Here is a 15,105-nt window from a genome sequence, read left to right on the forward strand (position 1 = left end):
AAATTTTCCATGTGAAGATTTCAAGTCGATCGGTTCAGCTGTTATAGAAAGATATTTTTAATATATACATTCGATATATAAGCAAACAAATCGAAATTTGAAATTCATAAGTGGATTAGGGGCTATACCAGTGTAACCCATGAACAAATTTTTAAAAAATAAAAGTACTCAATCGACTTTTTCGGTTGGTTTTTTGGTTTTCAACTATGTATATTTGAAGATTTTTTATTACAAAAATATTGAAAAATAACGGAGTTATGTGCTGTGTTCGGAGGTCCAAAAAAAAGATCCCCAACTGCTGACATGATCCGGCCGAATGAGTTGCTAAAACAAAAAAAAATCAAACGGTATTAAAGATAAAGGTACCAGGTTGTTCAATAAGTTTTTTTGTTTGATAAGAATTTTAAGATTCAAGATACACTTTATTATTCAGTACAATCTCCCTGAATATTAATACACTTGCTCCAACGATCCTCCAATCTGTGGATCCCATTCCTGAAGTGAGAATCCGGAAGGTCTGCAAAATATGCGTCAACAGCCGTTATGACCTCTTCGTTTGATGAAAAACGCTTGCCACGCATACATTTTTTGAGTTTTAGAAACAAATGGAAGTCGCGGGGGCCAAAGCTGGTGAATGCGGTAGATGTTCTAACAATTCGAACTTTAATTCAAGGATTTTAGCCATAATCAAAATGTTCTTGTGACACGGTGCATTGTCCTGATGAAAAATAATTTTTTTCTTCTGCAAACCGGGTCTTTTTTCACGAAGTTTTTCCTTCAACTGGTCCAAAAGGTTGCAATAATATTCAGAATTAATTGTTTTACCAGTTTGCAAGCAAACCACAAACAAAATACCTCTCGCATCCGAAAAAACTGATGCCATAACTTTCTTGGCCGATTTCCGGACACGAACTCCTTTCGAAGCCGACCAACCAGGTTCACACCACTCTTTAGCCTCTTGTTTTGATTCAGGATCATGGTGATAGTCCCAAGTCTCATCCATAGTGATGAATCGACGCACAAAATCCACTTTATCCTTTTTAAAACGCTCCAACTGTTGCTGAGAAAGTCGCATTCGAATGTGTTTTTGTTCTATTGTAATTATTCGTAATTTTCGCTTCGCATGAATCAAATTTTTGGTATATTTTTATATTTAAACATAACAATTAAAAGTTTCGGAGCTAGGAGAAGTCAATCAGCCACATTCTCAGCTTCCTGGATTGGAGGAACACAAGATATTAAAGAGTTCCATGAAATTTCTTTATTTTTTTGTTTTGAGAGCATTACTTTCATGCTGGGCAGTTGCTCCGATGCAGACTACATTTATACTCATACCTGTCTGACGGTCAAACTTTGCCGACTTCACATTTTATTATATCCTTATACCAAGGCTCCACAAAAATTTGTTCCTTTTCAATCATAACTTAAGTCTCTACACAGACTGGTTACTACATTTAAAAGAACTATTATTCACTCAGATGTGGAGTACAATTATTTGAAATTTTTGATTTCCTTTTATGTTAAGCATTATTTTTCTGTCACTATTCGTTGTTCATTTCAGACCACGCATGATCCATCGTCTTGTAGCGGGACACATTCAAAATGCGGAAGGACGTTCCACCTATCAGGTTTCGGCCATCACAGCCAACAGTACAACTAGTAATTCAACAACGCAGAAACCCGCATATCAATATGTACGCACCAAAGGAGGACAACTGGCCATGAGCAGTACATATCGTTTGACAAAAATGAGCACAACTGCTGTCACACCAACGCATACAGTTACAACTACAACGGCGATTCCATTTCATATGAAAACCGAACGCAAAGACACCACATTGAATGATGATGATAATGCAGATGATGAAGCGTTGTTGGAAGATGACGGCGATTTCGATAATTGGGATAACGGTATATTGCGTCTGAGTGCCGGTTCAGGCAAAGAGAACACCGTTAAGTCGAAAAAAATTAAGGACGAATCAAAGAAGACACTTTCTGATCAAGTACGTGATGGCAAGTATGGGCTAATAGAAAAGGAAATATTTCGACGACCGCCCAAAAGACCTGGTGTTATTAGTTATTTACCGAATAAGGAGACGCCCATAGATAATGAACGCACATTTGGTGGTCTCAATGAAGAGGACATTTGGCTGGCTGAGGATCATTTGCTTGTAATCAAGGGTGGTAATCTCAATGAGGGCGAACCGGATGAACCGTGGCCTCCCATCGATGATTACGATGCACCCGGTCGACAAATCAAAATACCACCGAATCCAAAAGTCCCGCCACCATTTCCCGTCCAGCTCGAGGAGAATGGGCCGCTACAGTTTATCGGAAATAATAAATTCACGGTCGTCTATCCGATCGCTAACGAATCGATACCAGTTTATCCCGCCGGCGCGGAAGCCAACTACCCATCAACCGAAAGTGACAGTGACAACGAGAAAAATCTTCTTACCCGGCCGGGATCGACTCAAGATACTGCGCAAGGCGAACCGGGTTACAACTACCCGGCACCCTCGCCGCCGTGGCTATATCACAACCAAACATTCGTGAATCCCTTCTTGAATAATGCACGACCCATTACATTCCCAAATTTGGGTCCATTCACTTTTGCACACAACGGTTCATTGGACAATTCGAATGGTACCGATTACTTCGATGAAGATGATCCTTCATTGTATTACCCGCCCGCATATACTTTTATCTATAAAAGTAACTACACAAATCCAGTGCCGCCGGGTCCATTAGTGCCAGGAATTGTGCTACCGCCACCCGCCAATCAATTTAGTCGTTTGGAGAAACCAGAAAAAGTCCATACGCCATCAAGACATCGCGGTTATGGTACACCTGCTCCCACTACGAGTACAACAACCACCACCACAAGTACTACTACTACTTCAACAACTACGACCTCAACCACAACTGAGGCGCCGCATCGACCAAAAGTTATCACGAAAATACATCAGTATTCTCCCAAAACGATTATCATCACACCAGAGCCACCACATGCCGTACAACATGTGCAACCGAGCAAACAACCGCCACCCCCACCAGCACCAACACCGACCGCGTCGCCACCAGAAATCATTCAGGCTATCCCTGTGCCAGTGGCTGTTCACATACCCATCTTTCCGTCCCACAAATATCCACAATCGCGTCCGAATGCCATCGCTTATGAACCGACCACCCCGCGTAATAACCAAGAACCACTTTCGAAATCCAACCCCATATACTACGAATACTTCGAGGCTAAGCGTCAACCTAACGGTGTTACTACAAATGTTATCGATGATTTCCTCTCCACTACCGAAAAGCCGGTACTGGCTAAACCAATAAAATTGTATGCAACCAGCAAACGACCCTTCAAATCACAGCCTCAAAACCAACGCAACTTCTTGCCACCACAGCTGCAGCCACAACGTCCGTACCTGCCACAAGATGTGGTCTACATCACACCCAAACCGGAAGCGGTGCGTTACAAGCGACCACCACAAGTGCCGATCGAGCCTACCGTCTACAAACCACGTCCCCTAGAGAACTTTGAAGAGGAGGTGAATGCGATACGCGAAACACTGCGCTATTACCAAAATCAACAGTTGCGTGACAACAACATACCGCGCACACCAAAAGCCAAACCTATATATGAATTCAATTTCGATGCGTCAAAGAATTTGGAGCCGGCACAACCTACAGCGGGCGCTGAAGACTTCCAACCACCAGCCGAATATGATGAAGCACCCTTCAAACCAATGGTCACCTATAGTCCACCCGTAGATGATGAAAATTCTTTCCAAGCCATTAATGTAGAGAAGGCGAATGCGCGCCTACAGCAGCAACAACAGCAAGAAGAGCAATACTCACAACAACAACAGCAACAAGCGCGTTATCAGTCGACCACCACACTCGTGCCAATACAACCAGATACGCCTTACCAACAAATACCGCCTCTACCGCAAGGGCGTTCGAAGAAGCTGCGCTTAGGCGCCAAATATCTACAACAAACACCACTGCTACCCGAATACCGCTCAGCCGAACCAGAGCCGCGTCAATACCAAGGTAACCAGCGCACACATGTCACCACGCAGGCGCCTTGGGTCTCATTGAATCAACAACAAGAGCTGAATGAGTATTCCCAACCGCCGCAGTACCAACGCATTGAACGGCCACCGGTAGCTTTCGCACCCAAACAACGCGGTTTCAATGGCTACTACTACGGTGGTCCGGCGCTGCATGCACGTCAAAACAACCGCTTCTACGAGGAGCCATTCCAACAGCGGCGCGTCATCAACTATCGCCAACCACCGCCGCCGCCACAGCCGAATTATCAGCAACCACAGCAACAACCGCAAACGCTGTGGAGCTTGGAGAACGATACATATGTGAATTATGCACCAAATCGGCCACCGCTCAATCCGGACGCGGAATACATTAATCCCTATCAACCGGCATTACCGCAAGGTCCTTTTCCGCCGCAATTACAACGCTATACAGCGCCACAACAATCGGCAGGTCCAGCACTATCACACCAAGCGCAATACTATGCGCCACCACAACTACAACCACAGCAGCGACAGCAACAACAACAACAACTGCCGCCACCACGTCAATATCAACCGCAAATTCCGCTACATCGTGACATTTTGGTCAACTACCGGCAGCCATTGCCGCCCATCAACCCGGACAGTGAATACATCTCACATCCGCAAGTGGTGCGACCACAAGCCTATTCACCGTTATATCGAGCGAACGGCTTTCAGCGCCTGCCGCCGCAACTGACCGCGACGGGCGAGCAGGACGGTCTCTATTACATAGCGCCGAAATTTCGACGCTCCAATAATAGCAACGGCAGTGGCAGAAGTAACAACGAAAATAACAGCAACAATAACAACAGTGGCAACAATAACAACAGTAACAACGACAACAAAAATAACAATGACGACAGCAGCAACGACAGCCAAAGTCGTGGTGACGAGGGCGGCAAAACGAATGCCGCCACAAATACGAAAACGCCAACGCGCAGCAATAACGGTAATGTTAATCACTAAACAAAAAGTGGCGGTGATAGGAAAAGCAGCAAAGCCTTTTTATAGCTATGTTTGATTTGTGGTGTAAGTGTCAGCGTACGGCCACGCAGCGCGGGTGTGTCTGGCTGAGTGACTGTTTGATGGAGTGCTTGAATGATTGAATGAGCACTTGTGCGTTGCTGTGCGTATAACTGTGCTTTAACAAATGCCTACCTTAACAGCTTGCGTTGCACCACCTGTATTTATTTGCCTGCCAACCTGCCAATCCATGAATCGCTCATTAGTACTAAGCGCGCTGCTTGTACTTCACCAACTAACAGCCGCGGCAAAGTCTCGCGGAGCGTAAGCCAAATTATAAGCGTTTCAAGTTGCCACAGCGTCGTTGTCTGTTTTTTGTGGGCCACGTAGGTAGTGGGTAAGTGTAGCAATATTATTAACAAATAATATTGACACATTTATTTTTATTTGAATTTAGCTGCAACACATACTTTGGTGATTAAATATGAGTGCTCTTATGCTAAATATTAAGCGCTTATGTTAGCGTAAATTTTTTCTGGAAGTATAGCTGTATTTCAATGACAGTTGCACTCATAATCACTGAATTCTAAATCCAGACAAATAGAATAAAAAGACATAACAGAAAAAAATTTGAAAAAAATTGAAATAATTAGTCAAAATTTTTAAAAATTTGTTAATGAATAAAAAATTCACCCACACTTATCCTAGCAAAATTCTCCTTAGTTAATATATTATGCGTTGTGTCTTAATTATGCTTGTCTGCATTTGGAATTTATCGATTTCAACTCTCTTTATTGAATTCTAAACTCTGAAATTATAATTGTATAGTTTGCCTCAGTCTCATCATCATCATCTTCATTCCAAATTATTGATAAATTTTATTACCATATAGTATATGGATGATTTTTTTTTTTTTTGAAACCTTAAGCAAAATTCTCCAATATTTTAGTCGAAACGAGCGATTTTTTATTGTTTTTTTTATTGTTTAACTATTTCATTTTCGAAAATTTTGCCAGAAAAATAACATCATATGTTATAACCATTTATTTACACAAGTTTTGAACAAATATTATGAATACTCACATCACCTTTTATAGTGCGTTCCAGCTTTCGTGATATTTACCTTTCCAATACTATTTTCTATGAGTAAAACTCTCATATCTGATAGCAAGTACTATATACATAACTCTAGGGAAAGGTAAGGGTTTTAAGGTAAAAAAAATACTTTTTTGTGAATTTATTTCTTAAATATGGATTGAGTAATTTCATTCAGACCTTTTGTACAACATTGAGCTCACTTTTGACAATGTAAGTTAATTTTTTCATGCAGAAATATTGAAGCATAAGCCGGTAACAGAGTTTCCCCCCGAACGTCTTGGAAAAATTTTATGCCGTGTTCACTGTTAAAGTTTATAATTTAGATATAGAAACGTTTTATTCCTAAGAATCGTTTATTCAGAATTATAAACTTTAACAGATTATGAGACTTAGGAAAGGCATAACCGAGATAAGTAACCAATCAAACGCTTAGTAAAAGAAAATTTAGCGATCGCAACTTACAAGTGAACTAAAGAAAATAATTTTTGCAACTAACAATGGCTACTTCTGGGTTGTTTTCCATTGATAAGCTCGATGACACAAATTATTCGTCGTGGTCAGTCCACATGAAAAGTGTTCTTATTCATGCCGATTTATGGGGAATCGTATCTGGTAAGCATGTGAAGAACGAAAATGCAACGCTAGAAGAATCAGCCGCGTTCGACGCAAAAGATCATATCATATCGACGCAAATCATATAAGACACTGCATTACTTCACTAGAGGCCTGAAGGAAATTACAAGAGATCTACCAGCCAAGTGGACCAGCTCGTAAAATTACGTTTTTCAAGAAAATTCTGTATCTTAGTTTGTCTGAGGGCGAAAATGTTTCGGAATAAACGATTCTTACGAATAAAACGTTTTTACATATAAATTATAAACTTTAACATTCACCGTAACTCGGTGGAAATTATCCGGAAATAAAAAACCAAGAAAAATTAGTCAAATTATAATCAAATCTTCCCCTTAACGTTCTCTGATATATTTTATTTTTTTTTCTTTTTTTTTAATTTTTGGCTGCCATTTAAAGTGAAAACTGCTATTTTCCACTAAAAAATTCCGCCATTTTGTGGGTGGAAAACACCCTTAATGTAAAAAAAAATACTAAACGTTGAGGGGCTGTATTTTATATGTCAAAAATCTTTACAAAATGTGAAATGAATCGGTCAAGTAGTTTTAAATTACAGTGAACACGGACTTTGGAAAAGTAAAATTTATAAACTAAAAAAGTGACGAAAAAATTACTCTATATTGTCCAAAGCATACTCAGTAATGTACAAAAGGTCCGAACAAAATTACTCAATCCATATTTAAGAAATAAATTCGCGAAAAAAGTCATTTTTTTACCATGAATTCCTTACTCCCCCCCTTAATATGTTTTTCCATTCACACCCACGGAGAAAAAAGAGATTTTGTTTGTTAAATCGATAATCTCTACCAGGCTTCCAAAATTGTCCAGCTAGTAACCGCGAAAAGCTTTTTATCCCGCCATCCGGTATCGAAAATAATTTTGAGAAACTGCATGACCAGCACCAACGTTCGAACAACATTCCTTGAGCAGCGGTTTTGATGCAATTATATCAATAATCAGTCCTTTTTATGAGTAATTCGACTCTGAAAGATACTTTTTATAATTAATTCGATTCTGAATAAGATATTAGCTACTTAGGTTTTATCAGCACTACTCCAAGTTTTTCTTATGCTTCGAAATCTTATGATTTAGGCTGTGGACTTCTTTCTTTCTTAAAACATTCCGATCAGCTGCAACTGGTATGCCAGAAAATTCGTCCATTCCAACTATTACAAAATGTTTGCTTTCAAAAAAATTATGAAAAAAAATGTAAAAGGCTGTGTGATTAGGTAAAAAAAAGAAAACAAAAATTAAATACTTACATAAAAAAAAAATAGAAAATAATTTTCTATGTTAAGAAAATTCTAAATTAAAAAATAAAAAATTTTTTTTTTCCAAAAAATTGTAAATCATTTTTTTTTTAATTTTTAAATACAAAATATTTTTTTTCAATTTTTAAATACCAAATATTGTTTTTTTTTTTTAATTTTTAAATGCAAAATTTTTTTTTTTAATTTTTAAATGCAAAATTTTTTTTTTTAATTTTTAAATACGCCTTTCGATCGCCTTTTTTGAAAATCTTAGCAAAGAAAACTACCACATTTAGATTTGTCTGCCATACATTTTTTATTTGAAAATATTATTTTACTTCGGCCGAAGATTTTGAATACTCCTATATTAAAAAAAAGCTTTTTGCTTATGATTTAGATATTTTGCCTACCACCCTAATATAGTCGTTTGTAACCAACTTATGAGCACCTAATTTAATTTATTTTTGATAAACCATATACCTTATGTAAAAATATAAGTCACAAAGGGAAGGTAGGGTTAGGGTGGTATTCAAAAATTGTAGATTACATCAGAAACCAAACGATTTTTTACAATTATAAAACAATTGGTGATTTGATCTAGAAATTTTGAGTATTAACCAAACATCTAATTGTTACCATACTCTGAGCTTCTACTTTCCCTTTTTCACTTATTCTATTTACTATTTTTACATAGGATTTATGGTTTATAAAAAATAAATTAAATAGTATTTACCTTCCATTCACGAGCAATTAGTGAGTGGTGAAACGAACGAGTAAAAATTGTATTCATTTGGCAGCATTGGAAACAAACTCGGTAGCATTGCCGCATGGAATTATTGCCCAAATCAAAAGCGAACAATAAGTTGTGCTGTAGTTTATAGGAAAGATGGAGTATTTGCTGGCATATTCTTGATTAAAATTGCTCAAAGAAGATACATAGAAGACAGAAGCTTGAAAAAGTTATATAGTCTAAAATCGATGGCAACAAGCAATTGTTAAATGTTGTGATATATCAATCGTTCTTCGAATATACTATTCTACATATCTACACAACAAAATATCAGATTTTCACAGATTTACTGAAACAAAACGAGCGGTGCCTTGGAAGAAAACCAGCCTTATTTATTAAAGATGCTTGTATGTAACCATAAATGTACGTCAAGAATATATCCAGCACTGCAAAGCTAAGAAATCTGGTTTGACAAAATCTATCCAGTAATAAATGAAAGGAAAAAACATTGTAACATATCTACTTATTAGTGGTATTTTAGCTAACTTCAACTTAATTTTTAAATACTCGTACTCTTCACTTCTATTACGTTTCATAGTTTGTTGCTTCACTAAAAGCTTGTACTAAAAATATTGATTCACTAGATTAGGTTGTAAGCAAAAATAAATAAATTAATTAAGCAAAATAATTGAATGGATTCGATAAAGTATTATCACTCTAAACAAAAACAAAAACAAGAATTTATTAAGCATATACATACATATATTTAAATATTTATACAACAGCAACTACTTTTAGTTAGAATAAGTCAGTAGTGATAAGAAAAAAATCACTTTAAAATATACACATAATAATGTAAAACATCCATGCCATGATTGTGAGAAATGGCAGTTTTGAGTTGATAAATAAAAAGATAATGAAAGATAATGGTTATATATGAAATGCATATGACTAAAACGATAAAAATATAATTAAACGATAACTATATTCTTCACATACTACTTAGAAATTTAGCTTTAAGCAAATGCATGTCTAAAAGCCTAAAAACCATCTGCTTAAATGTCATATTATAACATATTTTAATATTAAGTTAATTTATATAAAAACGAACGATTTATAAAAGAAATGCATGTATATTATCATCAACATGCTTAAAAGTTACTTAAATAAATATTTAATAGTTTAATTATAACTAATTAAAAGCAGGTTTTTTAATTGCTGCAAGAAGAAAGGAAGTAGGCGTAAGTATAACCATTAAACAAAAAACACTCATAGGTACTCATGATATATGTACATATGTATATAGATATAAAACACCTGCAAAAAACTCGGTTGAGATTTGCCGAAATTATGAAAAACTGTCTTTTTCTCCGTTTCTTTGAATTTTCCAAAAAACTCCTTTCAAACCCCTTTAATTTGACACCAAAATCTTCAAAATCGGTTAAGAATTGCCGATTCTACGAAAATCAGCTATTTTCTTTCAATTTTCCTAAATTTTACAAGCTCCTCTTCAATCCCGTCAATTTGACACCAAAATCATCAAAATTGGCAAAGAATTGCCGAATTTACAAAAAAAAATGTTATTTTCTTCATTTCTTCCAATTTTCCAAAACTCCTCTCGAATCCCTTCAATTTGACACCAAAATCATCAAAATCGGTTAAGATTTGCCGAAATTACGAAAAAAATCGTTATTTTCTTCATTTATTCCAATTTTCTGAAACACCTTTTCGATCCCGACAATTTGACACCAAAATCATCAAAATCGGTTAAGATTTGCCGAAATTACGAAAAATCCCTATTTTCCTTCAATTTTCCAAAACTCCTCTCGAATCCCTTCAATTTGACACCAAAATCATCAAAATCGGTTAAGATTTGCCGAATTACGAAAAATCCCTATTTTCCTTCAATTTTCCAAAACTCCTCTTCAGTCCCGTTAATTTGATACCAAAATCATCAAAATCGGTTAAGATTTGCCGAAATTAATTTGACACCAAAATCATCAAAATCGGCTAAGATTTGCCGAAACTACGAAAAAACCCCAGCCACACGGCGGCGCAAACAAAAAATTTCATTTCCCAAATCGCCAATTTGCACCAGGCACCCAGAATCGCCCAGTAGGTAGCTGCCGCGAAAAATAATTTTTTCGTGTAGCATACCTCAAAGGCGCAGTATGAACTGCGTTACCGGCATATGCAGAACAACCGGAACTGGAGGCTGATGCCACGTTTACTTGAATAACTTTCATAATTCAGCACCGATTTCGATCGTTCAACCACCAAATGAAAGGGTAAGCGTGCAGCTACACGATCAAATACCAAGGGATTATAACAAACTACAAATATAAGCTATTTTTTGATGCAAATGTCTCTAAGCAACTGTACGATAAAAAAATTAAAATTTCACATTAATAAAGTAAAATGAAAGGATATTCCTGCTACAAATCACTAGAAATACACTTCTTAAGTATATTCTGTTAACGGCAACATTTCAACTTCAATACATTCTTAATTAATGCATGTTTTTGAATAGCTTCTTTCTAGCTGAATTGCTATGCTTACGCAACACATGAAAGTAAGTGCACAATACTAATGTTTTCTAGAAGCGATCACCTTTCATTTGCCACCAAAATCATTGAAATCGGCTGGGTTTTATCAAAATGCTTATCGCGCACGTAACTACAGGAAATGGTGGATAATGCAGTAATAATGCAGAATATGCGATCGATAATGTATATTCGCTATAACTTTGGCAAAACTGAACGGATTTCAATGAGTTTGGTGGCAAACGAAAGGTAATCGCTTTGAAAATATAATTTTATAGCGCACTTTATTTCATCTTTTATGGAAACACTACAATTCAGTGCGAAAGAAGCGCTTCTAAAAATAGCAATACAATGGAATGTTGTGAATTTGAAATGATGCTATTTCGCAGACTATACATATTAAAGTATCTCAATCTATTAGTAGCACAAAGATATCTTCATCTTGTTTTATAAATACAAAATTCGAGTTTTTCATCACAGTGTTGCTTGCTCGCATATTCCTGCAAAAATGTCTTCTTATTCTGATTTGTTAATGTTTATTTGTTGTTGGTTGTATTGCTGCGGGTTTTCCCTTTCATTTGGTACCTGAATGCACAAAATCAGTGGCGAATTATAGAAGTTATTCGTGTTAACGTGGCAGCAGCCCTTTCTTCCGGCTGTCCTGCAGATGTGGCTAAAGCAGTTTTACTTGCGCCTTTGGGGTAGGCTACACGAAAAAATTATTTTTCGCGGCAGCTACCTACTGGGCGATTCTGGGTGCCTGGTGCAAATTGGCGATTTGGGAAATGAAATTTTTTGTTTGCGCCGCCGTGTGGCTGGGGTGACCAGATTGTAATTTTTTCGTAATTTCGGCAAATCTTAACCGATTTTGATGATTTTGGTGTCAAATTGAAGGGATTCGAGAGGAGTTTTGGAAAATTGGAAGAAATGAAGAAAATAACATTTTTTTTTGTAAATTCGGCAAATCTTAACCGATTTTGATGATTTTGGTATCAAATTGAAGGGGTTTGAAAGGAGTTTTGGAAAATTGAAGGAAATAGGGATTTTTCGTAATTCCGGCAAATCCTAACCGATTTTGATGATTTTGGTGTCAAATTGAAGGGATTCGAGAGGAGTTTTGGAAAATTTAGGAAAATTGAAAGAAAATAGCTGATTTTTGTAGAATCGGCAATTCTTAACCGATTTTGATGATTTTGGTATCAAATTGAAGGGGTTTGAAAGGAGTTTTGGAAAATTGAAGGAAATAGGGATTTTTCGTAATTCCGGCAAATCCTAACCGAGTTTGATGATTTTGGTGTCAAATCAAAGGGATTTTAAAGGAGTTTTGAAAAATTGAAGGAAAATAGGGATTTTTCGTAATTCCGGCAAATCTTAACCGATTTTGATGATTTTGGTGTCAAATTGACGGGATTGAAGAGGAGTTTGTAAAATTTTTAAGAAATTTGCATTTTTTCCTAATTTTGATGCGATTTTGATGATTTTAGTGTCAAATGAAAGGTAAATGAGAGGAATTTCGAAAAATTTATAGAAATTGTATAATTTAAAAATATTAAAAAATTATATGGAAAAAATAGAAGAAAATTTGTCATAATAAAATTGTGTGCATACTCACTGTCGTCTTCAGTTAAAAATAATTAAGTAAGACATATTATCGCATCTATTACTTTGATAATCACTATTTTGGCATATACCTTTATTTTTTACTAAAAAAATATACATACATATACATTTAAATAATAATAATATATACATGGAGATTTGTACCGGGTGCGCAGAACCGACTAGTAGGGGTACCGTCGCTCATCTGATAACTCCCGAATTTATAGACCGATCGGGATCGTTAAGGTGTCATATGAAAATTTAACATTTTCTGCTTTCAGCTTTAAAGTATGAGATGTTAACTTGTTCACACTCGGTGTTGCTGATGTGCTATGTTCCTAGCTGAGAGCGAAATTTGTACCAGACGCCCAGAACCGAATAGTAGGAGTACCGTCAATCATTTTCGTAGAATAACTCTCACATTTGTAAACCGATCGGGTCCGGTAAGGTATCTAAAGAAAAGGTCACGCCAACTATCTGTCGTTTCTGGTTACCGTTATGCGTTCCCATGATGTCTGTAAAATATAAATTTGTCTTAATTTATCTCGAAAACCGCTTGGGCTCGACTGCAAGAAAGGAGACGGCCATTAAAACAAAAGTATTCCAGCCTGCCTTTTCAAAAAATAAAATACAGTATTTTTAGTCAGAAAGAAATATATATTATATCACATTTATAAATCTACCTAAAAGTAGTTAATAACTTTGTTGATACCACAAAAGTACATAAAATACAAAATTTTGTACTAATTGGGTAAAGGGGTATAGTGACATTATTATATTTGAAGTACTTAAAATCCTCACGCCCAAAAATATCTGCACACACAGAAACCACTACTTAATATTAACAAAAACATATTTGTAGTCATGTGCTTATCAAACATTAGCACACCCAGCGGTGTTCGGTGCGGCCAACCATTTGCAGTCACTCGAACTTAACATCAGCGACACAACCAACGAAGCGGTAATCAGTCATCCACTTGACCATTCTTTCATTCCGCTTCAATTAATCAGTTAGTCATTTAGTCATCCTTTCATGCCAATTATGCTATTTTTGTCCTAGGCCCACCAAATGACGCATGCGCACCACTGGTTTGCTTGCTCAACGCTCTCCGCGTCAATGAACGTGTGGAAGAGAGCGTAAAATTCAATTCAAACCAGAAACGGTAATTTTTTGGCACATACTCACATCAATGAGAATCATATGCAACGGCAGTTGTTGCCAGATTACGTTTTCCAAATATTAATAAAATTAGAAAACTAAAATTGTCTTTTTATTATTGATTAATATTTCCAAATTATTTCAGTATTCAAAAGCATTAACTCAAATTAAAAATATATTTTTAAACTGATTTCCAAATCACTGATTAATTGTATTAATCAATCCTCTGCATAGGTCTAAAGTTCAGATTACTTCAAATTCGAATCAGAGAAAAACTATTTTTATTTTTATTTTAGCATTTTAAGTATACCTTTGAGACATAAATAGCATCTCACTTGAAGTTGGCAGCTTTTGCTATCTGCAGAGAGATAGTTCGTTGCTTGTGATATAGTCAAGAAACTTCTTGAAGGAATCCATAGTATTTAAGTTCGTTCTCAATTTAACCACAAATCTAAACACTAATTGGACGTGTACCAGAAAACTACAGTAATGAGCAGATTTTAATTTATTTAAACTTTGTAACGACTTTTTCAATCAGAGCGCGTTTTGAGATAAAATGAAATTCGTTATGGAACTCGATTTCTTTTACATAACCACTACGGGCACATTTGCAGAAGTCCAGACGCTGAACCCAATTTCCAATGGCTTTCAAGTATAAATCGGCCGATACTGCTGCAATTTCTCGTTCGATATTCGTACGGAGTTCATCAATCGTCGCTAGCTTGTTGGCATAGACCATAGAATTGACATAGCCCCACAGGAAATAGTCTAACGGCGTCAAATTGGATGACCGATGGACTGGTCCATTTCGTGTGATAACACCTTCACCAAACTTGGCTTTCAATAAATCGATTGTAACATTCGCAGTTTGGCTTGTGACGCCGTGCTGTTGGAGCCACATATTGTCCAAGGCCATATCATCCAATTTAGGTCAAAAATATTCGGTAATCATTGAGCGGTAGAGATTCCGATTCACAGTAATTTGCCGGTCTTGATCATCACGGAAGAAGTATGGCCCAATGACGCCGCCGGCCCATAAACCGCACCAAAC

General features: G+C 36.6%; 1 protein-coding gene across 5 annotated transcripts in view; it reads left to right on the forward strand.

Annotated features, from left to right (window-relative positions):
- Positions 1-8,122, forward strand: part of LOC126759833 (proteoglycan 4) — a 162,414-nt gene extending 154,292 nt beyond the window's left edge. For 4 of the 5 annotated variants that reach the window (XM_050474981.1, XM_050474982.1, XM_050474984.1 and 1 more), the window contains one exon: positions 1,562-8,122. In XM_050474981.1, the coding sequence (XP_050330938.1) occupies positions 1,562-5,048 (3,487 nt within the window). In that variant the 3' untranslated portion in view covers positions 5,049-8,122. The remainder of the gene's footprint in view (positions 1-1,561) is intronic. The other variant, XR_007667092.1, reaches the window with a different exon arrangement.
- Positions 8,123-15,105: the final 6,983 nt, after the last annotated feature.

Source organism: Bactrocera neohumeralis, chromosome 5 (genome assembly GCF_024586455.1).
Source record: "Bactrocera neohumeralis isolate Rockhampton chromosome 5, APGP_CSIRO_Bneo_wtdbg2-racon-allhic-juicebox.fasta_v2, whole genome shotgun sequence".
In the NCBI taxonomy this organism is placed as follows: Eukaryota; Metazoa; Arthropoda; class Insecta; order Diptera; family Tephritidae; genus Bactrocera; species Bactrocera neohumeralis.